Raw genomic sequence first — 23,859 nt, 5'->3', positions numbered from 1 at the left:
TCGGATCAGGAAGCGAACCCCCTCCTTCGGCCCCGGCAATCACCGATCGCCGCCCGCCGCCGGCGGCCAGCGGATCCTAGTGTTTGGAACCAGGGGGACCCCGCCCCTGACGGCCCCTGACTGGCGGACCACGCCGGAGGAGCACTTCCGCTGGACGCGTGCACTTCCGGCTGCGTGAACCAATGAAAGTGCGACCGCGGTGTCCCCCTACGCTGGCTTCCGGGCCGAGGTTGTCTGCTGGAGCACTGGGTCCGTTTGGCCTTCAGGGCCTGGTAAGCACCCCGGGACACGCGTCTTAGGATACCGCCTTTGGGTCGTCAGCCCAGTGCCCCTTCTTGGGCTAAGCAAGGGGGAATGCACAGGGCCTGGGCCTTTAGAGTCCCTTGTAACGGTCCCTGAAGCCAGGTCTTCATAGTCAGCACCAAAAAGTTGGTAAATTTTCCTGTGACCTTGGTGCAGGTCAGTTCACGCTTTGGGGTGGCGTGGGGGTCCCCTCTTTAGAGGCGTCCTGAGAGCCGGCGCCCATGCTCTTAGACGGACGCGGGTCGAGGCAGTGGGGGTAGAAAAGGCTTTGTGAAGGATTTTCCCTTTCCTCCTAAATTCTTTCCAAATCTGGGAAAGATCAACTCGCTTTCCTGAAAGCCAATTGTCAAACCCTTTGAGAACCAGAAAGGTAACTACTGAATGAACTTTAACTGTTGCCCGGGAACTGAGTGGAAAAATTTGGTGGTGATCCATCTTCCTGGATAGGAAATACAGTGATCCTCAGGCCATCGGATGTGGTGGTGAACTTCGTTCAAAGACAGTATTGACATTTGCATTTCATTCCATCAATGCAGACTCAAACTTGAATTATGAGGTGTATTGTTGCAGCCACTTTGCCTCAGTTATTTATTTATTTATTTATTTATTTGGTGTTGTTTTTCCAGTTGCAATTTGGAAACGGCTTTTCTAGCCAACTATTCAGCCTACTTTGCCAAAATGCTTCCGAGTCAAGATGTGCCTCTTGAGTTATGCAGTTATCTTTAATTTTCTATGCGTGAAGGTGTATCACCTCCTTAGGTGTAGCATGAGTGTCGGGGAATTCGTTCTGGGTGATAGTAGAACAGAAGCCTAAACTGTGGGAGCCTTTCATCCAGAAGCTTAGATTGGAAGGGGAGAGAGATGAAGAGGTCAACAGTAAGTGTGATTCGTGCAAGCAAAGCTCAGCTGTAGCTCTGTTGCACAATGCTGGTTTGAGCTACAGCACTGCCTAAACTGGGAATGGGAATGGTGGTAGCCCGTGAGGGGGAGGCGGGAGGATCAGAAGTTTAGGGTCATTGTGGGCTCCATGCTGAAAACACAAAACCCTGTCTTTCTTCCTTTCTTTCTTTCTTTCTTACTTCCTTCCTTCCTTCCTTCCTTTTTTTCTTTTTTTGGACAGTGTTTTTCTAGGTAACAGTCCTGGCAGTCCTGGAACTCACTTTGTAGACCAGGCATGCCTCAGATACACAGATCTGCCTGCCTCTACCTGCCAAGTGTTGGGATGGCATGGGACATCTGAAATCCTGTCTTAAAACAAACAAAATCCAACCGAGCAACAGCAGTAAAAATGAGTGCAATAGTCCACACCTGTAATCCCGGTCCTTGGGATGCTAAGGCCAGGAGTTCCAGGCCATCCTATTCTACATGAGACCTTATCATTAAAAAGAAACAGATTCAGAGCCAGGCATTGTGGCGCACACCATTAATCCCAGCAGGAGGCAGAGGCAGGCAGATCTCTGAGTTCAAGGCCAGCCTGGTCTACAGAGTAAGTTCCAGGACAGCCAGGACTACATAGAGAGGCCCTGTCTCAGAGGGAGGAGAGAGAGAGAGATTGCCATTTGACAGGAAAAAATATGCCTTAGGCTAGGGTCATAGCTCAGTGATGGACGGTATGTCAACATCTACTTCATCCTGGGTGCTGTCCCCAGAACTATGAGGTAATCGGGTGGAGAGAAACAAGAATCTTTTGAACAGTACTAAGTGGTTTGGGTTTTTTAAATTTTTCTAAAAGTCATATAGGTGACAATTCTCAGAATTTTTTTCTAATGTAAACATGGGAAAGTGGCCAGTTGATCTTGAGGGACAGGATGTCACCACCATACATGTGGGAGTTTTGTCCTTGGAAGAAAACAGGATAAGGAGCCTGGTGTTGTTGGCCCATGCCTTTAATCCCAGCACTCGGGAGGCAGAGGCAGGCGGATCTCTGTGAGTTCAAGGCCAGCCTGGTCTACAGAGCTAGTTCCAGGGCACAGGCTCCAAAACAACACAGAGAAACCCTGTCTCAAAAAACCAAAACAAACAAACAAAGCCAGAAAAGAAGGAAAAAGCACATTCCATACAAGGCTGTCTCAATAAAGCAAGAAAAGGAGCCTAGAGACATACAAGGCTGTCTCAAAAAAGCAAGAAAAGGAGCCTAGAGACAACACAACCATTTGAGGGTTCGCTGAATGGACACTTGTTCATAGTGTGTTTCTATTATTTTGGTTGTTTTTGAGGCAGGGTCTTGCTGCCTGGAACTCTCTGTGCAGACCAGACTATCCTCACACTCAGTGGAACCCTCCTGCCTCTGCCTCCCAGGCACCGGGGTTAGAAGAGTGTGTGACTGAGGTTACTTCGTCCGTTTCAGTGATGAGGTGATGATACAGCGGTCCTTTCAGGCATCGCTGGTGGTTTTAGTGTGTAATCTTAGCTGCGGAGGGAAGGTCCTGCCTTGAACTCAATGTATAATGACATTTGAACTCTCGATCCTTCTGTTTCTACCTCGCAAAGGTTACTACCTGTCCTGTTTATGCAGTGCTGGGGGTTGAACCCAGAGCCTCCTGCATGCTGGTCAAGTCCTGGATATCCCTAGTCCTAGGCTCTTTCTATGCCCACTGACAGATAGCTTGTACCATTGTATAATGGGTAAGAGCTTCGATTTTTAGAGTTAACAGTGTTGCTCCAGTTGTCAGATCCTGGGCAAGCTAATCAACCTGTCTGAGACCCAGTGTCTCCGTTTGTAAGGTGGTGTGTTTGGAAACAGTCTGATCTCATTGTGTTGTCAGGGTTCCACGAGTACAGCGGAGACGCTTGCCATGTAGGAATACATCAGTGGATGTTGCTATTGTTATTATCATGTTCAGCGTCATTATTACAGTGATACAAGCCTAATTGGTAAGGCATATTTAAGGAGAATGAATGTATAGCTGTATTGTCGTTCAAAAAGAGAGAGTTGGGGTGCCATAAGCAGGAGCCCAGTGCTTAAGACTCGAAACTCACCCTCAGGAACCACTGAGTCACCTGTCATATCATGACCCGGATAGGATTTCATGTCTGTGGGCTCCAACAGTGTATTCTCATGTCTGAATCCTTTCCTTTCCCTCAGTGAGATTTGTTCGTGGGGATTTAATGGGCTGTTTGTATGAGAGCTTAGAAATTATTACTGAGCAAAATGCGGACAGTGGTGGTCTGGCCCGTGAAGTTTCAGAGGGAAGAAAAGAATAGCAGGGCCATTTGTATAATGTCTTCTCTTTCTGTGTGTCTCTCTCGCTTTCTCTGTCTTTCTTCCCACACAAGCTTTCTCTGTGTGGCCCTGGCTCTTGCGAGTACTCTCACTCTGTAGACAAAGCTGTCCTGAATTCATGGAGATCTGCCTTCTGAGAGCTGGGATCAAAGGTGTGTGCACCATGCCCAGCTCTGTGTGACGCTTTCTATTAAGAATCTGCGCTTGCTGCTCAGCTGGGGCCACACAGTTAGCCACAATTAATAAGAGATTGGTGACATTGATATGATGTCTTCTGTGCTTCACTGGGACACGTAGGAAAGTATATTCTGAGAATCAGTACCTGGAGTTATAATCCACAGGGGGCCAAGACTATACTCAGGTTAGTAGAGCTGAACTTGTCAATGTCTGAGGGTCTTCTGTAAGGCCCTGTTTTGTTTTTGTTTGTTTGTTTGTTTGTTTTAAACGCATAAAAGCTGTAAGATTGAGCCTGGCAGTAGTAGCACACGACTAATCCCAGCACTTGGAGGCAGAGGTAGGCAGATCCCTGTGAATTCAAGGCCAGCCTTGTCTACAGGGTGAGTTCCAGGACAGCTAGGGCTATGTAGTAAAACCCTGTGTACAAAAACAAAACAAACACAAGACTTGAACTTTTTAAAGAAAGTTAAAGCTTTAAAAGTATTGACATTTTTAAAAGAGTGAAGGTTGGCCTATGCTTTGTGTTATAATGTTAACATAAGACGTTGGGGACGAGAAATTGAAAGGTTATAGTTTTAAATGGTGTGTTTGTGTATCAGGTTGAAAAGGGTAAAAGTGGGCTGGAGAGATGGCTCAGTTGTTAAGAGCACTAGCTGCTCTTCCAGAGGTCCTGAGTTCAATTCCCAGCACCCGCATGATGGCTCACAACCATCCATAATGAGATCTGGTGCCCTCATCTGGTGTGCAGGGATACATGCAGGCAGATCACTGTACATAACAAAAAAAGGAAAAGAAAAGGGGTAAAAAAAAAAAAAAAGCTCACAGTCAGCTGTAATTGTTAACGGCCATAGCCTAGAGCCATATGAAAGGAACAACTTGATTGAAGAAATGTAACAGCATCCCACGGTGGTCCTGTGTGTATAAGCCAGCCTGGCATGAGCCATGGTTGATGCAGCAGCACTCAGCACCCCTCAGTAATCTCCCCTTTGGGTTCTTACTTGAGCTTGGGCTGCAGCTTCCTTCAGTGACGCGCTGACCTGGAAATAGAAGGCAAATAAGCTCTTTCTCCTCAAGTTGCTTTTGATTAGAGTGTTTTGTAACAGCGTTGGAATGAAGCTCAGACACTTGGCTACAAAATAATTGGCTGTAATGATATGAAAGATTGTTGTAATCTACAAAGAGGGTCTCCTTATCCGAAAATTCCCACAATGTAAAGAGTCAATAAATTGATGTTGTGGAACGAGCGGTCCGAGTTGCTGTGTCTTTGTGAAGCTTCACTCTGCTGGTTTCTGAGGTCAGTGGCTTCCCTCCTTTTATACACCCTACTTTCTGATCCATCGTGAGTGCAGATCTAATTTCACTGGACAGGAAACAGGCTTCTAGGGCACCAGTGCAGCAGTCTTGCGAGTTGTGTAAACCGCCACTGCTCCCTTGGATAGATTTGTTGGTGATGGCAATCCTGGGCTGTCACTTAACCCATTCATTCCCCGCTTCTTCAGCCCTCATTCGTGTTTAAAAGCAACTTTCTCCCACGATGGCTGGCCTTAGCATGCTTCCTGTTGTGGCCCTGGTGTGCAGCTGACGTTGCATGTAGAGATGGCAGCTAGGAGATACAATCTTGTGTGATGCTTGACAGTAAGCGGCAGTGTTGCTCCCCAGGCAGGCTCGTGACTGAGGCAGGAGACCGGCGGGACCCACAGGCTAGCCTCAGACTGTTGGCTTGGCGCCTGGCCTTGGACAGGTCACTTTGTACAGGGAGATGAGCCCCATGCCAGAGAAAAGCACTGTAGGACAGAGTACAGAGTCTAATTAAAGTGGAGCAGAACTCAGAAGGATGCTCTAAAAAACACTCCTTCTAGAGGAAGCTGCTTTCGAACTGGTATCAATGATTGCAGACTCAGTTGAGAATAAAAGACACAGACAGCTTTGATGACAGGCTCTCCTCCCCATCCTCCCATTTCCACCCCACCCCAAAAGAAGTCTAGACAGGAAGCCATAGTAAAGAACTCTTAAAAGTTGTGGGAGGGATGCTGAAGTGAAGCTTCCCACAGTTGATGGTTTCTGGTAGGGATAGGGGTGGGGAAGGACTGGGTTTTCTGTAAGGGGCTGGCCACTGGGAGTTTGATCATGCTTCATGTGTATCAGGGCAATGCAAATTTGAGTTGGTATTTTTTTTTTTCATTTTGGGGTGGGCGCAAGAGGGGGAGGAGTTGGAAAGTGAGTGTGATAGGGTACACTGTGAAATTCACAAATAGTCAATAAAAATATTACATTAGAAAGATTCCTTCAGAAGTTCATACATATGGGGCCCACATATATAAAATTCTTGTTGGTCTTGTCCCCTCCTCCATCAAAACCCTCCTTCCCATCAAGTCCCCACACCTCCACACCTCCTTTTGTTTTCTGTGGCCCATAGGCTTTAATTAAGGTCCCTACATTGTGTATGTGTCTCTCTGTGTGACTGTGTATGTGGTGTCTGTGTATGTGGTGTGTGCATGTCTGTGTGACTGTGGTGTGGGTAGTGTATATCTGTGTGTGTGTGTGTGTGTGTGTCTGTGGTGGGGGAGCAAGAGCATCTTACCAGTGGGTACAGTGAGAAATCTGACTCCCTTTCCACCAGCAACATTAAATGACTACAGCTCCCCGGGGAGTGGGGACCCTTATGGGCCCTGCTCTGTCCATGATGATGGAATGTTGAGAGGCCCAGTCCTGTGCTGCTGTGAAAAGATCTAACTTCCAGACAGGGTTTCTCTATTCTATAGTTCCGGAGCTCACTGTGTAGACTAGGCTAGCCTCGGACTCACAGAGATCCACCTGCCTGGGCTTCCTGAGTGCTGGGTCTCATGTAGCTCAGGTGGGCCAGGAAGGGGTTGAACTTCTGACCCCCTGCTACCCCCTCTGGAGTGTCTGTGATTGCTGACCTGTGTGCCTCCACCTGGGCCTAGCAGTGCTAGCAACTGAGCCCAGGACTCCTGCTGTGCTGGGGCAATACTCCCCACTGAGCTACAGCACCAGGATGCTTCATCTCCCATCCCCAGCCTCCCATTCCTGTTTTACTTAGTCTCTGAGTGTTCTGCAGTAGGAGGGGCCAGGGCTGCTTGCTTACTTCGTACTGATCTTAGTTAAGTGGTGTCTTCTCCTGAGGGGTCTGGATGGGAACTTGGGAAGTGTGTTTACTTACCCATGGATACCAGGCTGCCCGCTGACAACAGCACAGATAAATAGTACAGTTCAGGGGTGGTTTTTTCCTGTATGAGAAGCAAAAAGCACCATCAGGAATACCTTTGTTGTTTAGCTAGTGGTGTTTTGTTTTATTCAGCCTTTTCTTGTTGTTTGTTTGTTTGTTTGTTTTTCAAGACAGGAAACTCTGTAGACCAGGCTAACCTTGAACTCACAGAGATCCGCTTGTCTCTGCCTCCTGAATACTGGGACTAAAGGCTTGTGCCACCAACACCAGGCAACATTTATTGTCTTTAATATTTACCAAAAAATGTTTTTAGGCCCAGCAAGATGACTTAATAGGTGTGATAGTCTGAATGCAATTGGCCCCCATAATCTCATAGGGAGTGGAAATGTTAGGAAGTGTGTCTTTGTTGGAGGAAGTGTGTCACTGTGGAGGCGGGCTTTGAGGTTTCCTGTGTTCAGAATACTGCCCAGTGTCTCAGTCAACTTCCTGTTGCCTGAAAGATATAGGACTTTGGCTACTTCTCCAGCACCATGTCTGCCTGCACACCGCCATGCGCCCTGCCGTGATGATAATGAACTGAACTGAAACTGTAAGCCAGCCCCAATTAAATGTTTTCTTTGTAAGAGTTGCCGTGGTCATGGTGTCTCTTGCCAGCAATAGAAAACCTAACTAAGGCAAAGGTTCCTGCCGCCAAACCTGATGACCCCAGCTCAGTACTGCATGGTGGAAGGAGATCATCTACTCTACAGAGTTGTCTGTCCTATGATCTCCACATGCTTGCCATGCATTTGTTTCCGAGTACACATCACACAACAGTGATACACTTTCAACAATTTTTAAAGAAGCTGGAGAGATGGCTCAGAGGTTAAGAGCACTGGCTGCTCTTCCAAAGGTCCTGAGTTCAATTTCCAGCAACCACATGATGGCTCACAACCATCTATAATGAGATCTGTTGCCCTCTTCTGGCCTGGAGGGATACGTGCAGAAAAAAAAATGTATATATAATTAATAAATAAATAAATAGGTCTTAAAAGAAAACTTTTTTAAAGATAAAATTCTACTAAAGTAGAATTCACCCACAATTAGAACAGTCTCAGGCTGAGTGTGGTGATGCTCGCCTTCTATCCCAGCTCTCTGGAGGCAGAGGTAGGCATATCTCTGAGTTCTAGTCCAGCCAAGGCTACAAAGAGAGACTCTGTCTCAACAAGCAACAACAAACAAAGCAACACCAAGATCATCATCACTAGCACCAACAACCTAATTGTCACGTGGGATGTTTTTAGGAACATGCTGCCTGGAACCCAGGTCTCATACATGCTAAGCACATGCTCCCCCAGTGAGCTACACCCGTGCTCTTTTTAAAATTAGTTCCTTCTTTTCTTGTGCATCTGTGTGCATATTCATATGTGCATCCATGTGCACATCCATATGTGCATGAGGGTATTCCCGCATGTAGAGGCAGGGGGACACCCTCAGGTGTGGTCCTCAGGACTGCTGTTTGCCTCATGCTGTTAGACAAGGCTGGAAGCCCTTGAGCAACAAGCATCTGCCTGTCTTGCCTCCCCAACACCGGGATTACACTTGTGTACCACCACACCGAGCATTTTCATGTGAGTTCCGAGGATCAAATCCAGATCTTCGCTTGGGAGGAAAAGGCTTTACCAACTGAGCTCTCCCTACAGCCCCCAGGGGTTTTTTCTACTTTTGAGCTGTGCGTCTGAAGATGTATTCCTGTCTGTATAGTTCTATTTTCTGCATAAGTAGATAGTAAGTATTGAAAAGTGGTGGTTGTGTGCTTGTAGCCAAGCTTTCAGAGACAGATGAGCCTTTTAAAATTCTTAAAAACAAAGCTGGGGAGTGGTGGTGGCACACACCTTTGATCCCAGCACTCAGGAGACACAGAGGCAGGAAGATGGCTGAGTTTGAGGCCAGCCTGGTCTACAGAGTGAGTTTCAGAATAGCCAGGGAGGGCTACATAGAGAAACCCTGACTTGAAAAATCGAAGGGGAAAAAAAAAAAATACCCAAACCAGGACCGGTGAGGTGGTTCACTGGGCAAGTATTTGCTGCTGAGCCTGATAGCCTGAATTCCATCCCTAAAGCCCACACAAAAGATAGAAGAGGAGAACCAGCACCCACAAGTTGTCCTCTGCCCCCCTTCTAATATCGTGACATGCATGCAATCATCCACATAGATAAATTAATATTAAAAAACAGAAAGAAAAACATACACAATCTGATGCCAAGACTGTGAACAGCAGGGTGCACACTCCTTCACCGAAAGACCCTACACCAAACACAGCAAGCATTGCTCGCAGAGCCTGGGGGGCCGGCTCCATCTGAGTGAGCAGTATGATGAGACCTGAATGAAGGACAGAATGGCAGTGCTCATTAGGTTTCATTGGCTCAAACGCATGCTCCTTTTCCTTGTTTCGTTTTTTGTATCTTGGAACAGATTCTTACTGTTGTAGCTCAGGCTAGCTTCACGCTCACAATCTGGGATTACAGGTGTGCACCACCGTGTCTGGCCTCAGAAACATCATCTCTGTTCAGATGACTTATTTTTACATTTATTAAGAAGAGAAGGTCGATCAAAATTGGGATCGTGTGTGGGCACAAGTGCCACTGGCCGTATGTGGCGGGAGGTCAGAAGACAACTGTGGAGTCTTGTTATGAGTAGGTTTCCCCGCCAGCCCCAAATAACACACAGAGACGCTGTATTAGATATAATTCTGTTGGCCAGTTACTAATTTCTTATCAGCTAGCTCTGTCTTAAATGCTAACCCATTTCTATTAATCTAAGTATTTCCAGGTGGTCTTACTGGAGCGAGGGGACGGCATTCTCTCTCCATCCTCCATCTTGACTCTCCTCCCTACTACTTCCTCTCTTCTCCTTGTCTCCTAGTCCCACTGATCTTGCTTTCCTATTGGCCAACAGTGCTTTATTCATTAACCAATAAGAGAAACATATTTACAGAATGACATCTCCCATCACCTCCTCTTTCCTGTCTAAAATAAAAAGTCTTCCCTGGAGACATGGGTTCGAATCCCACTTCTGACACCAGATATCGTGATTTAATAAGGATCAGGGTAAACAAATAGGCCAGACAGATGTTTATTCAGGGAGTAATAACTTACAACCTAGACAGATGAACACCAGCAGGCTCCACCAGATGTTCTCTCCTCGTGCCACCAGCAAGAGAGTGCTCCCAGGCTCCTCCTGAGGCCTAGTTCCACAGGTCACTTCCGCCCCTGGCGCCACCCCCCAATGGACTTGGTCAGTGCCACAGAAGCACTACAAAGTCCACCCTCTCCTTCGTCCTTTCATTTGGATTCTGGAATAGAACTGCAGTTGCCAGGCCTGCCCGGCAAGCACCATTACCTGCTGAGTCAGCTTGCTGGCCCTACACTACTTACTGAATGAATAACTAAATCCAGAATGTTAGTATAACTGTATAGACTGTTAGAGGTCAGGCATGGTGGCCCATGTATGAAATCTCAGCATTGAAGGCCGAGGGCCAGGAAGATTATTATGAGTTTGAGGCTAGTTGGAATTTGAGGCTAGACAGTGAATTCAAGACCATCCATCTCAAGAAACTAACCCCACCCCAGAAAGAAACAAAGAGGGGGAAGAAAGGAGAAAAATGTGATTTATTTTACTAGACTTGGCCTGCGTTTCACATTCTGATTGTAGGCTAACTATAATGGTTGCTACCTACGAAATTTAAAAGACTCTCTTAACATTTGGTTTTAGTGATGGTGCCAATCAAACCCAGGGCATCACATGTGCTAGGTGAACATTCTAGCACTGATCTACATCCCGGCCAACCATCGGGGTTTTCAGTGTGATTGTTCTTGTGTGCCGGTCTGTGACATCTGTAGAGCAGAAGCCTCTTTGCTGCTCTTGTTCCCATGGACTGGTTCAGATAATTAGACACCTGCTGGGCACTCACAGGCAGCTACACACCTACCGAGCATGAAGAAGGTGAAGACGATGTTACCAACCAGGTTGGCCAGGAGAGGCTGACTGCAGTACCTCGAGGATCTGGGCCTGAAAGGCAATTGACAGGCTGGTGCCCTTCACCCACCACTCACCGCACAGCCCTCTGCGTCTGGGGTACATCGGCTCCCTTCGTGCCCTGACAGTGGCTTCATCCTGGCAGCTTGATGATAACTGCCGTTAGTGGAAACTAGGAAACAACCCTTAGGTTTCTAACCTCATTTGATGGTTTGCTAACAATGCTTTGTAGAAATTCTGACCTTTGGGTACAGGCGCCCTCGGTAGACTTGCGTTGCGGAGTTACCACCAGCTCACACCTTCTCTTTGTGTCCTCGTCAAGTAAATGTATTCCCAGTTTTCAGAGTTTTGTAGAAGTTCCACAGTTTTAAGATTGTTATCTCTTTAATGACTGTTCCTCTCTTTAATGACTGTTCCTCCTATTGCCTTTAGGCACGGCACTAGGATTTTAGGTCATCACGAATTAAAATTGATTTTGTTTTCACTCAGAGAATATCAAGGTAGTGGGATTATCAGTGTATTCTCTGAAATTTGTGGGGTCAAACAATTACAAAAAACAAAACACACACAGATTATGACTCTTTATGTTAAGCAAGTAGATTTTGTTTGCTTTTCTTCCTCAGTGAGAGTTGTTAGTGGACGGTCTCTAGCCTCCACTGTTAGTGAATGGTCTCTAGCCTCCAGCATTGTTAGTGGACAGTCTATAGCTTTTGCCGTTGTTAGTGGACAGGCTCTAGCCTACACTGTGGCTAGTGAATGGTCTCTAGTTTCCATGACTAAGCACTAGCACTGAGTCTGAGTTAGACAGTTAGGATTCCAGTTGGTTGGCTGAGTATGCCTGCCTTGCCCTCAGCTCTGCAGACATTCGCTAACACTTAGGCCCTTGGGACTGGCCTCTAGGGAATCCACAATGGAGACCTTGGTGTCCTCACTTTCTCCCATATAATGGCCTCTTACACTGGGAGTAAATATTTGTTAAAAGATAAACCTAATCTGTCCAGATTTCTGCAACCTTGGCTTTACTGCGGGTTTTCAAGAATGCAGAGAGGTGGACAGGACAGCCACCAATAATAGGAGCAGAGTCAATGGGGCAGGCAGGGTTAAAGGAGTGACAGGAATCCCAGGGAGCACCCGCACCACCCCCACAGGTAAGGCCTGTCTGGGCTGGCGCTCACCTCAGCAGCACATAGAACTGGAGTGTCAGCGCGCCGACCCCACACAGGAACACCATCACCTGGCTGCACGGCACAGGGACAGGGAGGTACACCCTATGACTTCAAGGAACCAAATTCAAGCTGCGTTTCATGCTAGTTAAATCACAGAGAGAGTTTTAAACCAGGCAAAAGAGAATTGCCGTGCACTGCACTCTCCAGTGAAACATCATGCCTGCTAAGACCTAAGTGAAAAGTCACCAGCTGCCAGTGTTCAGCTTGCTGGGAAATCTGTAGGGCTGGATTCCTTTACCGTAATTAAGTTAACGTTAGGAAGCAACACACAAGTAGTGAGAAGTATTCATTCAGAGTAAGCATAAATAGGAAAGCAAAACTATAAAAGTGAATATTTTGATTGGGTAAATATATCGAATATCTTATATGCATTATCTTCTTTAATATTCACAAGGCTCTATAAGGTATGGACTATGCCAACCCTTTTCTTTTTCTTTTCTCTTTTTTTTATAGTAGGGTCTCACTACATATTTGTGGCTGGCCAGAAACTCCCAGTGTAGACCAGGCTGGCCTTGAACTCCCAGAAATCTGCCCGCTTCTGCCTTCCGTGTGCTGGGATTAAAGACCAGCACTGCCACCCACCACCTTCTATATTGCCCAGGTTCTCCTTGAACTCGTGGGCTAAAGCAATCCTCCCACTTCAGCTTGCCCAGCCCGGGGACTAGAGGCGCATGGCATCAAGACTTCGTTCGGTTCCCATTCTAAAAATGTAGAAACCAGGGTTCAGAACATTTGAGTTGCACAAGGACAACAGCAGCCGTAAGTGAAACAGCTGGGGTGCTCGCCTGCACCCCTTGCCTGCGGTCGGGTCGGGAGCCATACCGAGTGTGACTGATAAACCCAGGTAGCGAGGTAGCCTGCTTACCACAGCCTGCAGACCAGATGGGAGGCACTGCTGGCTGCTGCAAGCGGTAATCGGTAAGCAATAGTCCACCCCCTCCCCAACTAGCTGTTTCTTTTATCAACGGGGTGAGGGCCAAATGACTTCAAACAGTTATCGATACCTTCAAAATCTACACTAGGTAAAACAGCTTCAGCAGCGACAGAACGAGGTATGGGGTCGTGCTTAAAGTTACTAGGTTGAAAGAAATAGCGTCCTTTTAGAGGGTGGTGGCGAGGGGTGGTCTGGCTGGGCAGGGTGTTTTAATAGTGCGCCAACATGGCTTTAGACTGAGCATCTGGAAATGGGACAGGAAGAGCCCAGCAGAGTCACAGTGCTGTTGGAAACAGATGTTACATTAATGCTTCCATCATGGTATCTTTAAAACTCGAGAGATGGGTGGTTTAGAAGTAAATTTTAGTTAGACTTGAAGCCAGCCCCAGGAAGCAGTAAACCTTTACCACAGCGTGCTGGGGACGGACACTTACAGCCTGAGCCGATGCGACCTCGGCAGCCAGCAGTACAGGTGATAGGCTGTGTGGACCAAACAAAAGTGAATCATGGCGACACTGGTCTGGCACTGTTCAGAACAGTTCTGTCTGAGGCTCCACACCCACCGTCACCTCCATGTTGGGACGGGTCACGATGTAGGAGCTCACGGTAACTCAACCCTTCTGTGACTTGGAGTGTGGAGAGTCCAGCTGAGGTGGCTGAATTGGTAAAGCCGGGATGGATACATGAGACAGGTCACCGACATGACAAAGGACAAAGACTGCCTCCTGTCCGCTGAGGGATCAGCTTCCAGCAACCTCCTCATTCCCCAAGGGGAAGGAAACCTGAGCTCCTCCCAGGGCACGGGGTGGGGCTGGGAGCATTCTGCTCCCGTCTGTTTAGACCCCAGGCAGCTCCTTGACTCCCTCCACACCATGCCCTTAGCCTTACCTTCCTTCCACTTTGCTCTCCCGTGGGGCATAGTGTCTAGCCCTGACTTGGGCGTGCCCAGGGCTAGCATATACCCCAGTCCCCTAGGCCACAGTTCTGTGGAGATGCTGCCTTTTTTTTTTTTTTTTTTTTTTTTTGAGACAGGGTCTCGTGTGGCCCAGGCTGGCCTTGCACCTCTGGCCCTTTCTGTTTCTCCCAGCTCTGCACAGGCTCTCCATGTGGGAAGTGGATAGAGGTAACACTAGCAAGGGCAGGTGTAGGTGTTGTTCTTTCGTCACAGTTATAAGAATAAAAGGTGGAGAGGAGGTGGGAGGGGTCCCGGGTGGGGGTCCCAAGTGAGTGGGGTCCCAAGGTAAGGGACCACGTGGGAGAGCATAGCAGGTTCCATAGCAGGCGAGGGTGACCGAGGCAGAGGGAATAACACGCCAGGCAGACAGAGCTTGAGTGAGGAGTTTATTTGGAAAGGGAGTGAGGGGGAAGGGAAGAGACAGAGGCACCGGGAGCAGAAGAGGGGGGGGGGGAGAGAAGGGGAGAGAAGAAGAGGGGGTACCTGGTGGCCAACTGGAAGCAGGAGAGAGAGAGCAAAAGAGGAAGCAACAGAGAGCGTAAGTGCTCAGGGTCTGACTTTTAAAGGGTCCTTTGCACCTGCCTGCAGACTAGTACTCATGGAACCCTGGGCTGACCAGGGCACTGCCTGAGTGCACTCTGCCAGGTGACAGGGCGGGCCAGCGTAATGCCTGAGTCCTTACAGTAGGGAAGCGTGGTTTTGTGATGAAGAGAGGTGGGACATTGAAATCCCTATGGTTTCACTTTTCTTCTCTTTCTATTTTTGGAGGGTGGAGGGGATTCTACTGGGGATGAGCCTAGGGCACCCTGCGCCGGCAGGGTTAGGGTTATAAACGGTTTGGCCAATGGCTCAGGCTTCTTATTGGCTAGCTCTCTCTTAATTATTAACCCATTCCTATTAATCTAAGTATTTTCACATGGTCTCATCTTACCAGAGAAGGGTCTGGACCTGTTACTCCTTCCTTGGCTACATGGCGTCTCCTCTCGGCCTCTCTCTGCCTCCTCTCCCCATCATTCTCCTCATCTGGTAGTCCCGTCTGTATTTCCTGCCTGGCTACTGGCCAATCAGTGTTTTATTCATCATCCAATAAGAGAAACATATACAGAAGGACATTCACATCATATCCCCAGCCCTGTGAATTTCTTCAATAAAATTATAAAACCCAAGAGGCATCCATCAGTCAATATTCATTTCTGCTTGTGACTCAGGACCTGAGGGTTTGCTGATCATGTGTTTCTGGTGTCACCTGAGCTTGCTGTGGGAATAAGCATCCTGGCTGTGGCTTGGCTGTGGGTTTACTGGCCTTTGGTGGCTGCAATCACATATTGAGCCATCAGCTGTCTTATCAGTGCTGGGGTGGTTGGGGTACAGCTGTCATCCCAAAGCAGTGTAGCATGGATTTGCTTTCATGGTAGAGGCAGCAGCAGAAGACTGGCATCTCTGCTATACTTTAGGTGTATCTGAGTGTTCCCTCGGAGATCCACATGCTGAAAGCTTGTGTCCAGTGTGGCTGAGGTGGTCCTTTCAGGAGAGGTGCCTCGTGGAAGGCAAGGAGGTTAACAGGGGGAATTAATTTTCAGGAGAGCAGGTTTTGTTTTTTGGGATTTTATTTGTTTGTTTTGTTTGTTTTAATTTTTGTTTTGTTTTTGTTTCTCGAGACAGGGTTTCTCTGTAGCTTTGGAGGCTGTCCTGGAACTCTCTCTGTAGACCAAGCTGGCCTCGAACTCAGAGATCCGCCTACCTTTGCCGAGTGCTGGGATCAAAGGCATGCACCACCATCACCTGGCCTCAGGAGAGCAGGTTTTTGTTTTGCTTGTTGGTATTTTTTTGAGACAGGGTATCTCTGTGTAGTGTGGCTGTCTTAGAACTTGCTCTGTAGGCCAGGCTGGCTTCAACCTCAGAGATCCACCTGCCTCTGCCTCCTGAGTGCTGGGATTAAAGGTGTCCAACTTGTTTCACAGTTAGGCTGCACCATAGGCTTGACCCTTTCTGAACAGGACTGTGAAGCATGCATTCTAATTGGTCTTAATAATAAAAACTCTTGGACAGGACAGTGGTGGCGCACACCTTTGATCTCTGTGAGTTTGAGGCTGGTCTGGACTACAGATCAAATTCTAGGACAGCAAGAGCAGTTACACAGAGAAACAATATCTCAAGAAAAACCTAAAAAAAAAAAAAAAAAACAACTCAGAATCAGCTATCAGGGGGTGAAAGCTGAAAGATCAGAAAAGCAGAGCAGCCAGCCACTAGAGAATTCTTATTCTACCGATGCTCAGACCAAAGTAGCAGTCCTGCCCAGGCTCCTGTCTCCTCCCACCTTATGCTCCTCTCTCTGCCCAGCCATATCCCTCCTGTCTGCCTTCTTAGTGCTGGATTAAAGGAGTGTCAGTCACTCCAAGTGCTGGGATCACCTTGGTGGGAGCTCTGTTTCTCTTTCAGACACATTCAATCTCATGTAGCCCAGGGTGGCTTTGAACTCACAGAGATCCATCTGCCGAGTGCTGAGATTAAAGGTGTGAGCCACCACTGCCTGGCCTCTATGGCTAACTAGTAGTGGTTTAGCTCTTCACTCTGATCTTCAGGCAAGCTTTATTTGTTATAGCGGACATAAAATATCACCACAGCTAGGGTGCTGGTGATGCAGCCAGGGTGCCGGTGCTAATTTCTTAGGCCTGTGGAATCTCTTCTCTTTAAAATGTACCTAGCCTTAGCCAGTCATGGCAGCATACATGTAATACAGCACTTGGAATGTGTAGGCAAGAGGATCAGGAGTTCAAAGGTATCCTTGACTACATAGCCAGTTTCAGGCCAACCTGGGCTGAGACCTTGTTGCTGTCTCCTGTGTTCGGCTACCACATTCAGGAATTAGATACATGCCTATTATTATATGTTACCATAACAGCGGAAAACTCTGTGGTATACTATCCTCCAAGTGCTAGGCTCAGGACTAATATGCTGTCTTTTCTGCCATAATCATTTGAGCAAAGCAGAGCATAAGGAATAGTTCTCTCCCACTCCCTGGTAGGAACTGTACGCACGTAAACAAAGGGCAGAAAGTGAAGCCAGCTTTACAGTCCATCGCAGTCCATGAAGCCAAGTACTTTGCCCAGCTGCTTGCAGGGAGAACATGGGCAGATGTCAAGAGATCTATAAATGAGCTTGTTTCCTTTTTCCTTTGTAGACAGCAATGGTGCCAGAAGCTTCCATTTAGATCAGCAGCTCCAACTTCTCACCATGGACACATCCGAGAAGACGGAAGTGGTTCTCCTGGCCTGTGGGTCTTTTAATCCGATCACTAACATGCACCTCAGGCTGTTTGAGCTGGGCAAGGACTACATGAATGCAACAGGTAGGAGCAAAATGCAGGTAACTTAAGACTAGTGGTGGCGCACGCCATTACCGCTGGCGCTCAGGAGGCAGAGGCAGGCAGATCTCTCTGAGCTCAAGGCCAGACTGGTCTACAGAGCTAGTTCTAGGACAGCCAAGGCTACAGAGAGAACCCCTGTTTTCAAAATACAAAAAACCAAAACAAACAAAGACTAGAGCTGCACTTGACTAGTGTGAACGCCTGCTCCCGGACATAAGCGTGTTGCTCTGTTTCCTGGTGTAGAAAGTTAGCCAGAAGAAGGAAATGGGGCCAGAGAAGCTGGTCAGCAGGGGAAAGGGCTTCTTGCAAAGTTTGTAGCAAGAAGGTGTGAATAGGGCTGGTGAGGTGGCTCAGAGGTTAAAAAGCACTGACTGCTCTTCCAGAGGTCCTGAGTTCAATTCCCAGCAACCACATAGTGACTCATAACCATCTATAATGAGATCTGGTGCCCTCTTCTGCCCTACAGGGATACATGCAGACAGAACACTGTATGCCTAATAAATAAATAAATCTTTAAAAAAAAAAAAAGAAAGAAAGAAAGAAAGAAAGTGTGAATAAAGCTGAATGTGATGCTGCATGTCTTTAATCCCAACTCTCAGCACTGGGAAGTCTGAGGCCAGTGGGTCTCAGCCTGGTCTACATAGCCAGTTCCTGCACAGCCAAGACTACACAGAGAGACCTTGTATGGGCCGTGTGTGTGTGTGTGTGTGTGTGTGTGTGTGTGTGTGTGTGTCTGTGTGTCTGTGTGTCTGTGTGTGTCTGTGTGTGAATAGCATAAGAAGGGGGCAGAACTGAGCAGACACAGTCAGGTAAGTCTTGCTTGGTGTTTTCAAGCACCTAGCTGAGGACAGACAATCCCTGCTCCTGTTTTAGGTGAACAGTGCAAATTGAGTCAGGCTTTGAACAGGGAATTCAGCAGTTCTGGTTGGAATCCTGGCCAACAGGAATTTTAAATGTAAGCCATGTGTGTGAACCCAGAGTGTCTCAGGGATGTAGGGCTGTAGTTGGAGAAGGTAGCAGTTGTGAAGGCAGTGTAACAGTGTGCATGTGCTTAACACTTCAGGACTGTTAAATACTTAAAATACTTTAAATGATAACTGTGGCGATATGTTATTGCAGGCTCCTTTCTAAGTGAAATCCATTTACTTACATGTGCGGTATTACGTGTGACATGGTGCGCATGAGGAAGAGGTCGGATGGAGAAGCCTGGTCTCTCCTTTCACCAGGAGTGTCCTGGGGATTGAACCCAGATCATCAGTCTTGACAGCACACCCCTTTATCAATTGAGCCACCTTGCCAGACCCTTACCATAGTTTCAATTAGCTACTAAATTTGACTCTTTGTTTACAAAAGGGGGAGAATTGTAACTATGAGATAATATTGCTTGTACTTTCTGTCCATAAAAATCTGATTTGTTATCTCTCATATCAACCCAACTCTTTACCCAGGGAGATACAGAGTTATCAAAGGCATAATTTCACCTGTTGGTGATGCGTATAAGAAGAAAGGACTCATCCCTGCCCACCACCGAATTATCATGGCAGAACTTGCCACCAAGAATTCACCCTGGGTGGAAGTGGACACGTGGGAAAGCCTTCAGAAGGAGTGGGTGGAAACTGTGAAGGTGCTCAGGTAACGGCGGTGCTGGGGGGAGGGCCCTCCCCATTGCCATGTCTGCCTGCATCTGATTGACAGGTCTGTATATCACCGGTCCCTAGTGACTAAGCATGTGAGTATATGAGCCTGTGGGGGCCATTCTTACTCAAACGGCAGCAGAGGGCTGCACCTTCCTACAGAAGGTTACCACAGGCTGCAGAACACAGCAGAGAGCTGGGACACACCTAAGTATCTTTCAGCATGAGATGAGATGTTGGCAAGGTTGTTCCTCAGACATGCCTGTCAGAGAATAAAGGAAGCCAGCCTGGGCTTCCTGCCTGAAGAGATAAAGACAGAGTTCCTCAAGGATGGTGCAGTGGTGGGGCGTGGGGACAGGGTTGCTCTGTAGCTTTGGAGCCTGTTCTGGAACTCTCTCTCTGTAGACCAGGCTGGCCTTGAACTCACAGAGATCAGCCTGCCTCTGCCTCCTGAGCTCTTGGCTTAAAGGCGTGTGCCACCACCGCCTGGCTAATCATCAGTCTTCTAGGGGGTGGGAGAGGGAAGGGCATGGCTTAAAGGGGAGGTTAGAGCATGGGCCTAATCTTCAAGACAGTGATGCTTTAAAAAGGCTAGGGCCCACAGCCCAAAGAGATGAAGTCAGTACTCCCTGCAGTCTGAGATGTGACTTGACGGTTCTCACCTTACGATCCTGATTCTTCCGTGTTCTTTGTCACTTTGTTAAATTAAACAAGATGATATGAAAATTCCTGCCAGCCTGCTCCCAAACTTATAAATGTCTGAGCTCTTCTTTGGTCTCGGGATTTGCTCAGGGAAGTGCACTGAATGTTCTGAAGAGGCTCCTCTGCCCCCACATCCCTCTCACAGCAGTGGGCTCTCGTGCTTGTGCTCTCTCTCTGCCTATCTCTGTCTCTGTCTCTCTCTCTCTCTCTCTGGTTCTTCAAGACAGGGGTTCTCTATATTAACAGCCCTGGCTGTCCTGGAACTCGCTCTGTAGACCAGGCTGGCCTTGAACTCACAGAGATCCACCTGCCTCTGCCTCCCGAGCTCTGGGATTAAAGACGCTCGCCATCACTACCCAGCCTTATCATATTTAATAAGGAGTGTCAGGCAGTGTTTGCTCAGGCTCCAGCTCAACTTTGTGGTACTTCCAGGAGCGCACAGGAGGCTCTCCTATGCAACCCGTGAAGGAAGCAATGTCTAACCAACTCTTTCTGGCCCTGAGAGTGAATGAAGGGGTTTCTGAATGCCCTTTCATCTAAGGCTTCTTCTAAGGACTCAGTCCTCCAGACTGGCTGAATAAGGAAGGGGCAGAGTAGGACACGGAGGCCGCTCTGGGCACTTGGAGTGCAGTGTGCCTGGACGTGAGGACCATGTGTCTAAGTGTCCGGAGACATCACAGTGGCTTGTGCACAGTCAGGGCAGGACCTGTCTGCTCCCACTGCCCTTTGTGACTGTTGAGGTCACAGACAAAAGGCACTGGGCCCTGAGCTGTGGGTCATGGAGGATGCTACAGTGTGACAGTGCCTTCTGTCTCACAGGACTCTCTGATGGTCTTATCCACAGAACCTCAGCAACACTGGAAAGTTTCCATGAGGGGCTCTGGCAAGTGTTAGGGAAGGGTGGGGCACTAGGGGCACTGAGAGAAGGTGGCAGCTACCTGGGTGGATCAGGGCTCCTTTTTAGGTTTAATAGGAAAATGGTCTCACTGCTAATACTAAAACTTCCCAGGAGGCCATGCTCTTGTTTCAACCCTACCCACTCTCTCTGGCCCCGTGATAACTTGTATCTCCATGGTAACTTGTATCTCTCAGGTCCTATGGTACCTTGGATCTCTTTGGACAGTTTGGCTGTTCACTGGGGGAAGGGGTTAAAGGCATGAAGGGTCGGCCTGCTCTTGGGTCTAGCAGTAAGGACCATATTGCCGGAGTAGCTTTGCACTGATGTAAGGTAGTGCGTCTCTGCAGCCAGCCCCAACTCCTGCCGAGCTGCTTTCCTGGAAGGCCTCCTGCACATGGCCCTCCCTGTCTCTGTCCTTGCCATGTGCTTCTTCATTCCAAGATCAGGCCATGGTATTTAGTGCTCACGGGCATAGGTGCCAATGCAGACAGCTGGACTCAAATCCCAGTTCTGATAAACATAAGCTAAACCGTGGACAGTTTAATCAGCTCTGCTCTCAGTGGGGCTGGCAGACACCCGATAGAGGCGGACAGGAAGTAGAGCCTGTTCTCCGTCATTTGATGAGTCTCAGGGACTCTGCCCCAGATGCACAGGTAGCCCTTTTGTTGTTGTTTTGTTTGTTTTTCGAGACAGGGTTTCTTTGTGTAGACTAGCCTGGCCTCAGACTCACAGAGATCCACCTGCCTGTGCCTCCCGAGTGCTGGAATTAAAGGAAAGGACTACTTCCACCTGGCTGCAACTCTTTTTTTTTTTTTTTTTTTTTTTTTTTTTTTTTTGAGACAGGGTTTCTCTGTAGCTTTGGAGCCTGTCCTGGAACTAGCTCTGTAGACCAGGCTGGCCTCAAACTCACAAAGATCCGCCTGCCTCTGCCTCCCTTGTGCTGGGATCAAAGGCATGCACCACCACCCAGCTCATGACCTGCAATTCTCAAGTCTCCATCTTCCTCTCCATTGTAAGGCTTGTACTTCTCATAACATGAGAAGGTGAGAAGATTGGGCCAGACAGTGGAAAAGAATAAATAATTACTATTAACTCTCTCTGCTGCAACACACACACACAGCACACACAAGGATACTTCAGAGGGCACTCTGACATCAAGGGACGATCTTTTTTAAATTTTATCTTTTTATTTCATGTACACTGGTGGTGTGTGTGTGTGTGTGTGTGTGTGTGTGTCGGAGCCCCTGGAACTGGACTATTATGAGCTGTCACGTGAGTGTTGGTAATTGAACCTGGGTCCTCTGGAAGAACAGCCAGTGCTCTTAACTGCTGAACCATCTCTCCAGCCACCAAAGAACATTCTTTTGTGTTGTCATTTTGTAGACACCACCAGGAGAAGCTGGCAACTGGTGGCTGTGAGCGCTCACCTTCCCTGGACAGGCCCGGGCGGAAGAGGAAGTGGGATGAACAGAAGCAGGACTCGAACCCAAAAAAGGCCCAAGAGCCCAAGCCAACAGGTTGGTGAGGTTTGACCAGGATCCGAAGGTTGCGCATGCTCTATGGTTGAGACCCCTTTGGTAGTTTCTTTTCTTACTCCATACCTGCTGAGCTCCTCATGACTGTGGGAAGGGTGGAATGATTCCGGGGTAAAAGACAGATAGCAGAGCTACTTCCTTGCACACACAGTCACTTTAATGCGGGTGATTATAAAGAAACAAACCCACTGGGTGGTGGTGGCGCACGCCTTTAATCCCAGCACTGGCAGGCGGATCTCTGAGCTCAGGGTCAGCCTGGTCTACAGAGTGAGTTCCAAGACAGCCAGGACTGTTACACAGAGAAACCCTGCCTTGAAAAAAAGGTAAAAGAAAACAAACCCTGCCGCTCTGTTTGGTTCTTCCCTCAAGGTGTGCCCAGGGTGAAACTGCTGTGTGGGGCAGATTTACTGGAGTCCTTCAATGTGCCCAACTTGTGGAAGATCGAGGACATCACCCAGATCGTGGCCAACTACGGGCTCATATGTATCACTAGGTCTGGCAGTGATGCTCAGAAATTCATCTACGAGTCCGACGTGCTGTGGAGACATCGGAGCAACATCCACCTGGTGGATGAGTGGATCACCAATGACATCTCCTCCACCAAGATCCGGAGAGCTCTCAGAAGGGGCCAGAGCATCCGCTACTTGGTCCCCGACCTTGTCCAAGAGTACATTGAAAAGCATGACCTGTACAGCTCCGAGAGTGAAGACAGGAATGTTGGGGTCATTCTGGCTCCCCTCCAGAGGAACATTGCTGAGGCCAAGCTCTGCAATCCCACCACGTAATGCTGTGCATGATGTCGGCTGCTCTTGTGGAGATTCAAAACGACCCTTGTTAGTAACTCAGGGAAGGAATTGCCATCCTGTTTCATAAGCTGAAGTTTAAAGGTTTGATTAAAAACCAACAGGAAATTAAGATTAGTAGCTAAATGAATGTTTTGAATAAGGTATTTAAAAAAAAAAAAAAGAATAATTCCTCTTTAACAGGCTTTGGTGGCGCATACCTTTGAACCCAGCACTCGGGAGGCAGAGGCAGGTACAGCTCTGTGAGTTCGAGGCCAGCTTGGTCTACGGAGCTAGTTCCAGGACAGGCTCCAAAGACATACAGAGAAACTCTGTCTCCAAAAATTAAAAACAAAAATTAAAATAACAGCCTATGCACTACAATGACATTTCAGTGACGCTCTTAAGCTTTTCAAGACTGGGCACCATGAGTACTGAACAAAAAAAAAAAAAACAGATTTGAAAAGCAAAGCCACTCAAAAGTTTCCATTTAGGGGCTGGAGAGACGGCTCAGAACACTCGGTGCTCTTCCAGGGGACCCAGGTTCAGTTCCCAGCATCCGCATGGCAGCTCACACTGTCTAACTCCAGTTTCAGGGTACCTGATGCACTCTCTGGCCTCTGGGCTCCAGGCACACACATGCTGCACAGACATACATGCAGGGAAATACCCACACACAGAAAGAAGGAAGGAAAGTCTCACTCTAGCCAGGTCAGCAAAGCACGCCCGTGACCCAAGCTGCTCCGGGAGCTGAGGTAGCAGAGTCACTTTGAACCCAATTAGAGATGACACTAGACAACATAGACTCTTCCTAAGAAACAAAGTAAAACCAAGCCCTAGCTTTAGTTATGGAGAGAACTAATAGTGCTATATGTGCTTTGATGCCAGCCATCTTTATCCAGGATGGGCGGAGGAGGGA

At 48.0% G+C, this 23,859-nt stretch overlaps 1 protein-coding gene and 1 non-coding gene across 2 annotated transcripts; both read left to right on the top strand.

Moving 5' to 3' along the window:
• The first annotated feature begins 159 nt into the window (after window positions 1–159).
• Window positions 160–23,298, top strand: Nmnat1 (nicotinamide nucleotide adenylyltransferase 1). Its single transcript, XM_051174002.1, has 5 exons — window positions 160–272; window positions 17,204–17,371; window positions 18,838–19,021; window positions 22,007–22,140; window positions 22,528–23,298. Exons 2-5 carry the CDS (start codon window positions 17,257–17,259, stop codon window positions 22,941–22,943), a joined length of 849 nt encoding a protein of 282 aa, XP_051029959.1. The 5' UTR covers window positions 160–272; window positions 17,204–17,256; the 3' UTR covers window positions 22,944–23,298.
• LOC127213564 (small nucleolar RNA SNORA79) lies at window positions 11,312–11,456 on the top strand. Its single transcript, XR_007833654.1, has one exon. It is a non-coding gene; the product is annotated as a small nucleolar RNA SNORA79 (small nucleolar RNA).
• Window positions 23,299–23,859: the final 561 nt, after the last annotated feature.

This window comes from Phodopus roborovskii, unplaced genomic scaffold, assembly GCF_943737965.1.
Source record: "Phodopus roborovskii unplaced genomic scaffold, PHOROB, whole genome shotgun sequence".
Classification (NCBI taxonomy): Eukaryota; Metazoa; Chordata; class Mammalia; order Rodentia; family Cricetidae; genus Phodopus; species Phodopus roborovskii.
This window is presented reverse-complemented; position numbering and strand designations above follow the sequence as displayed.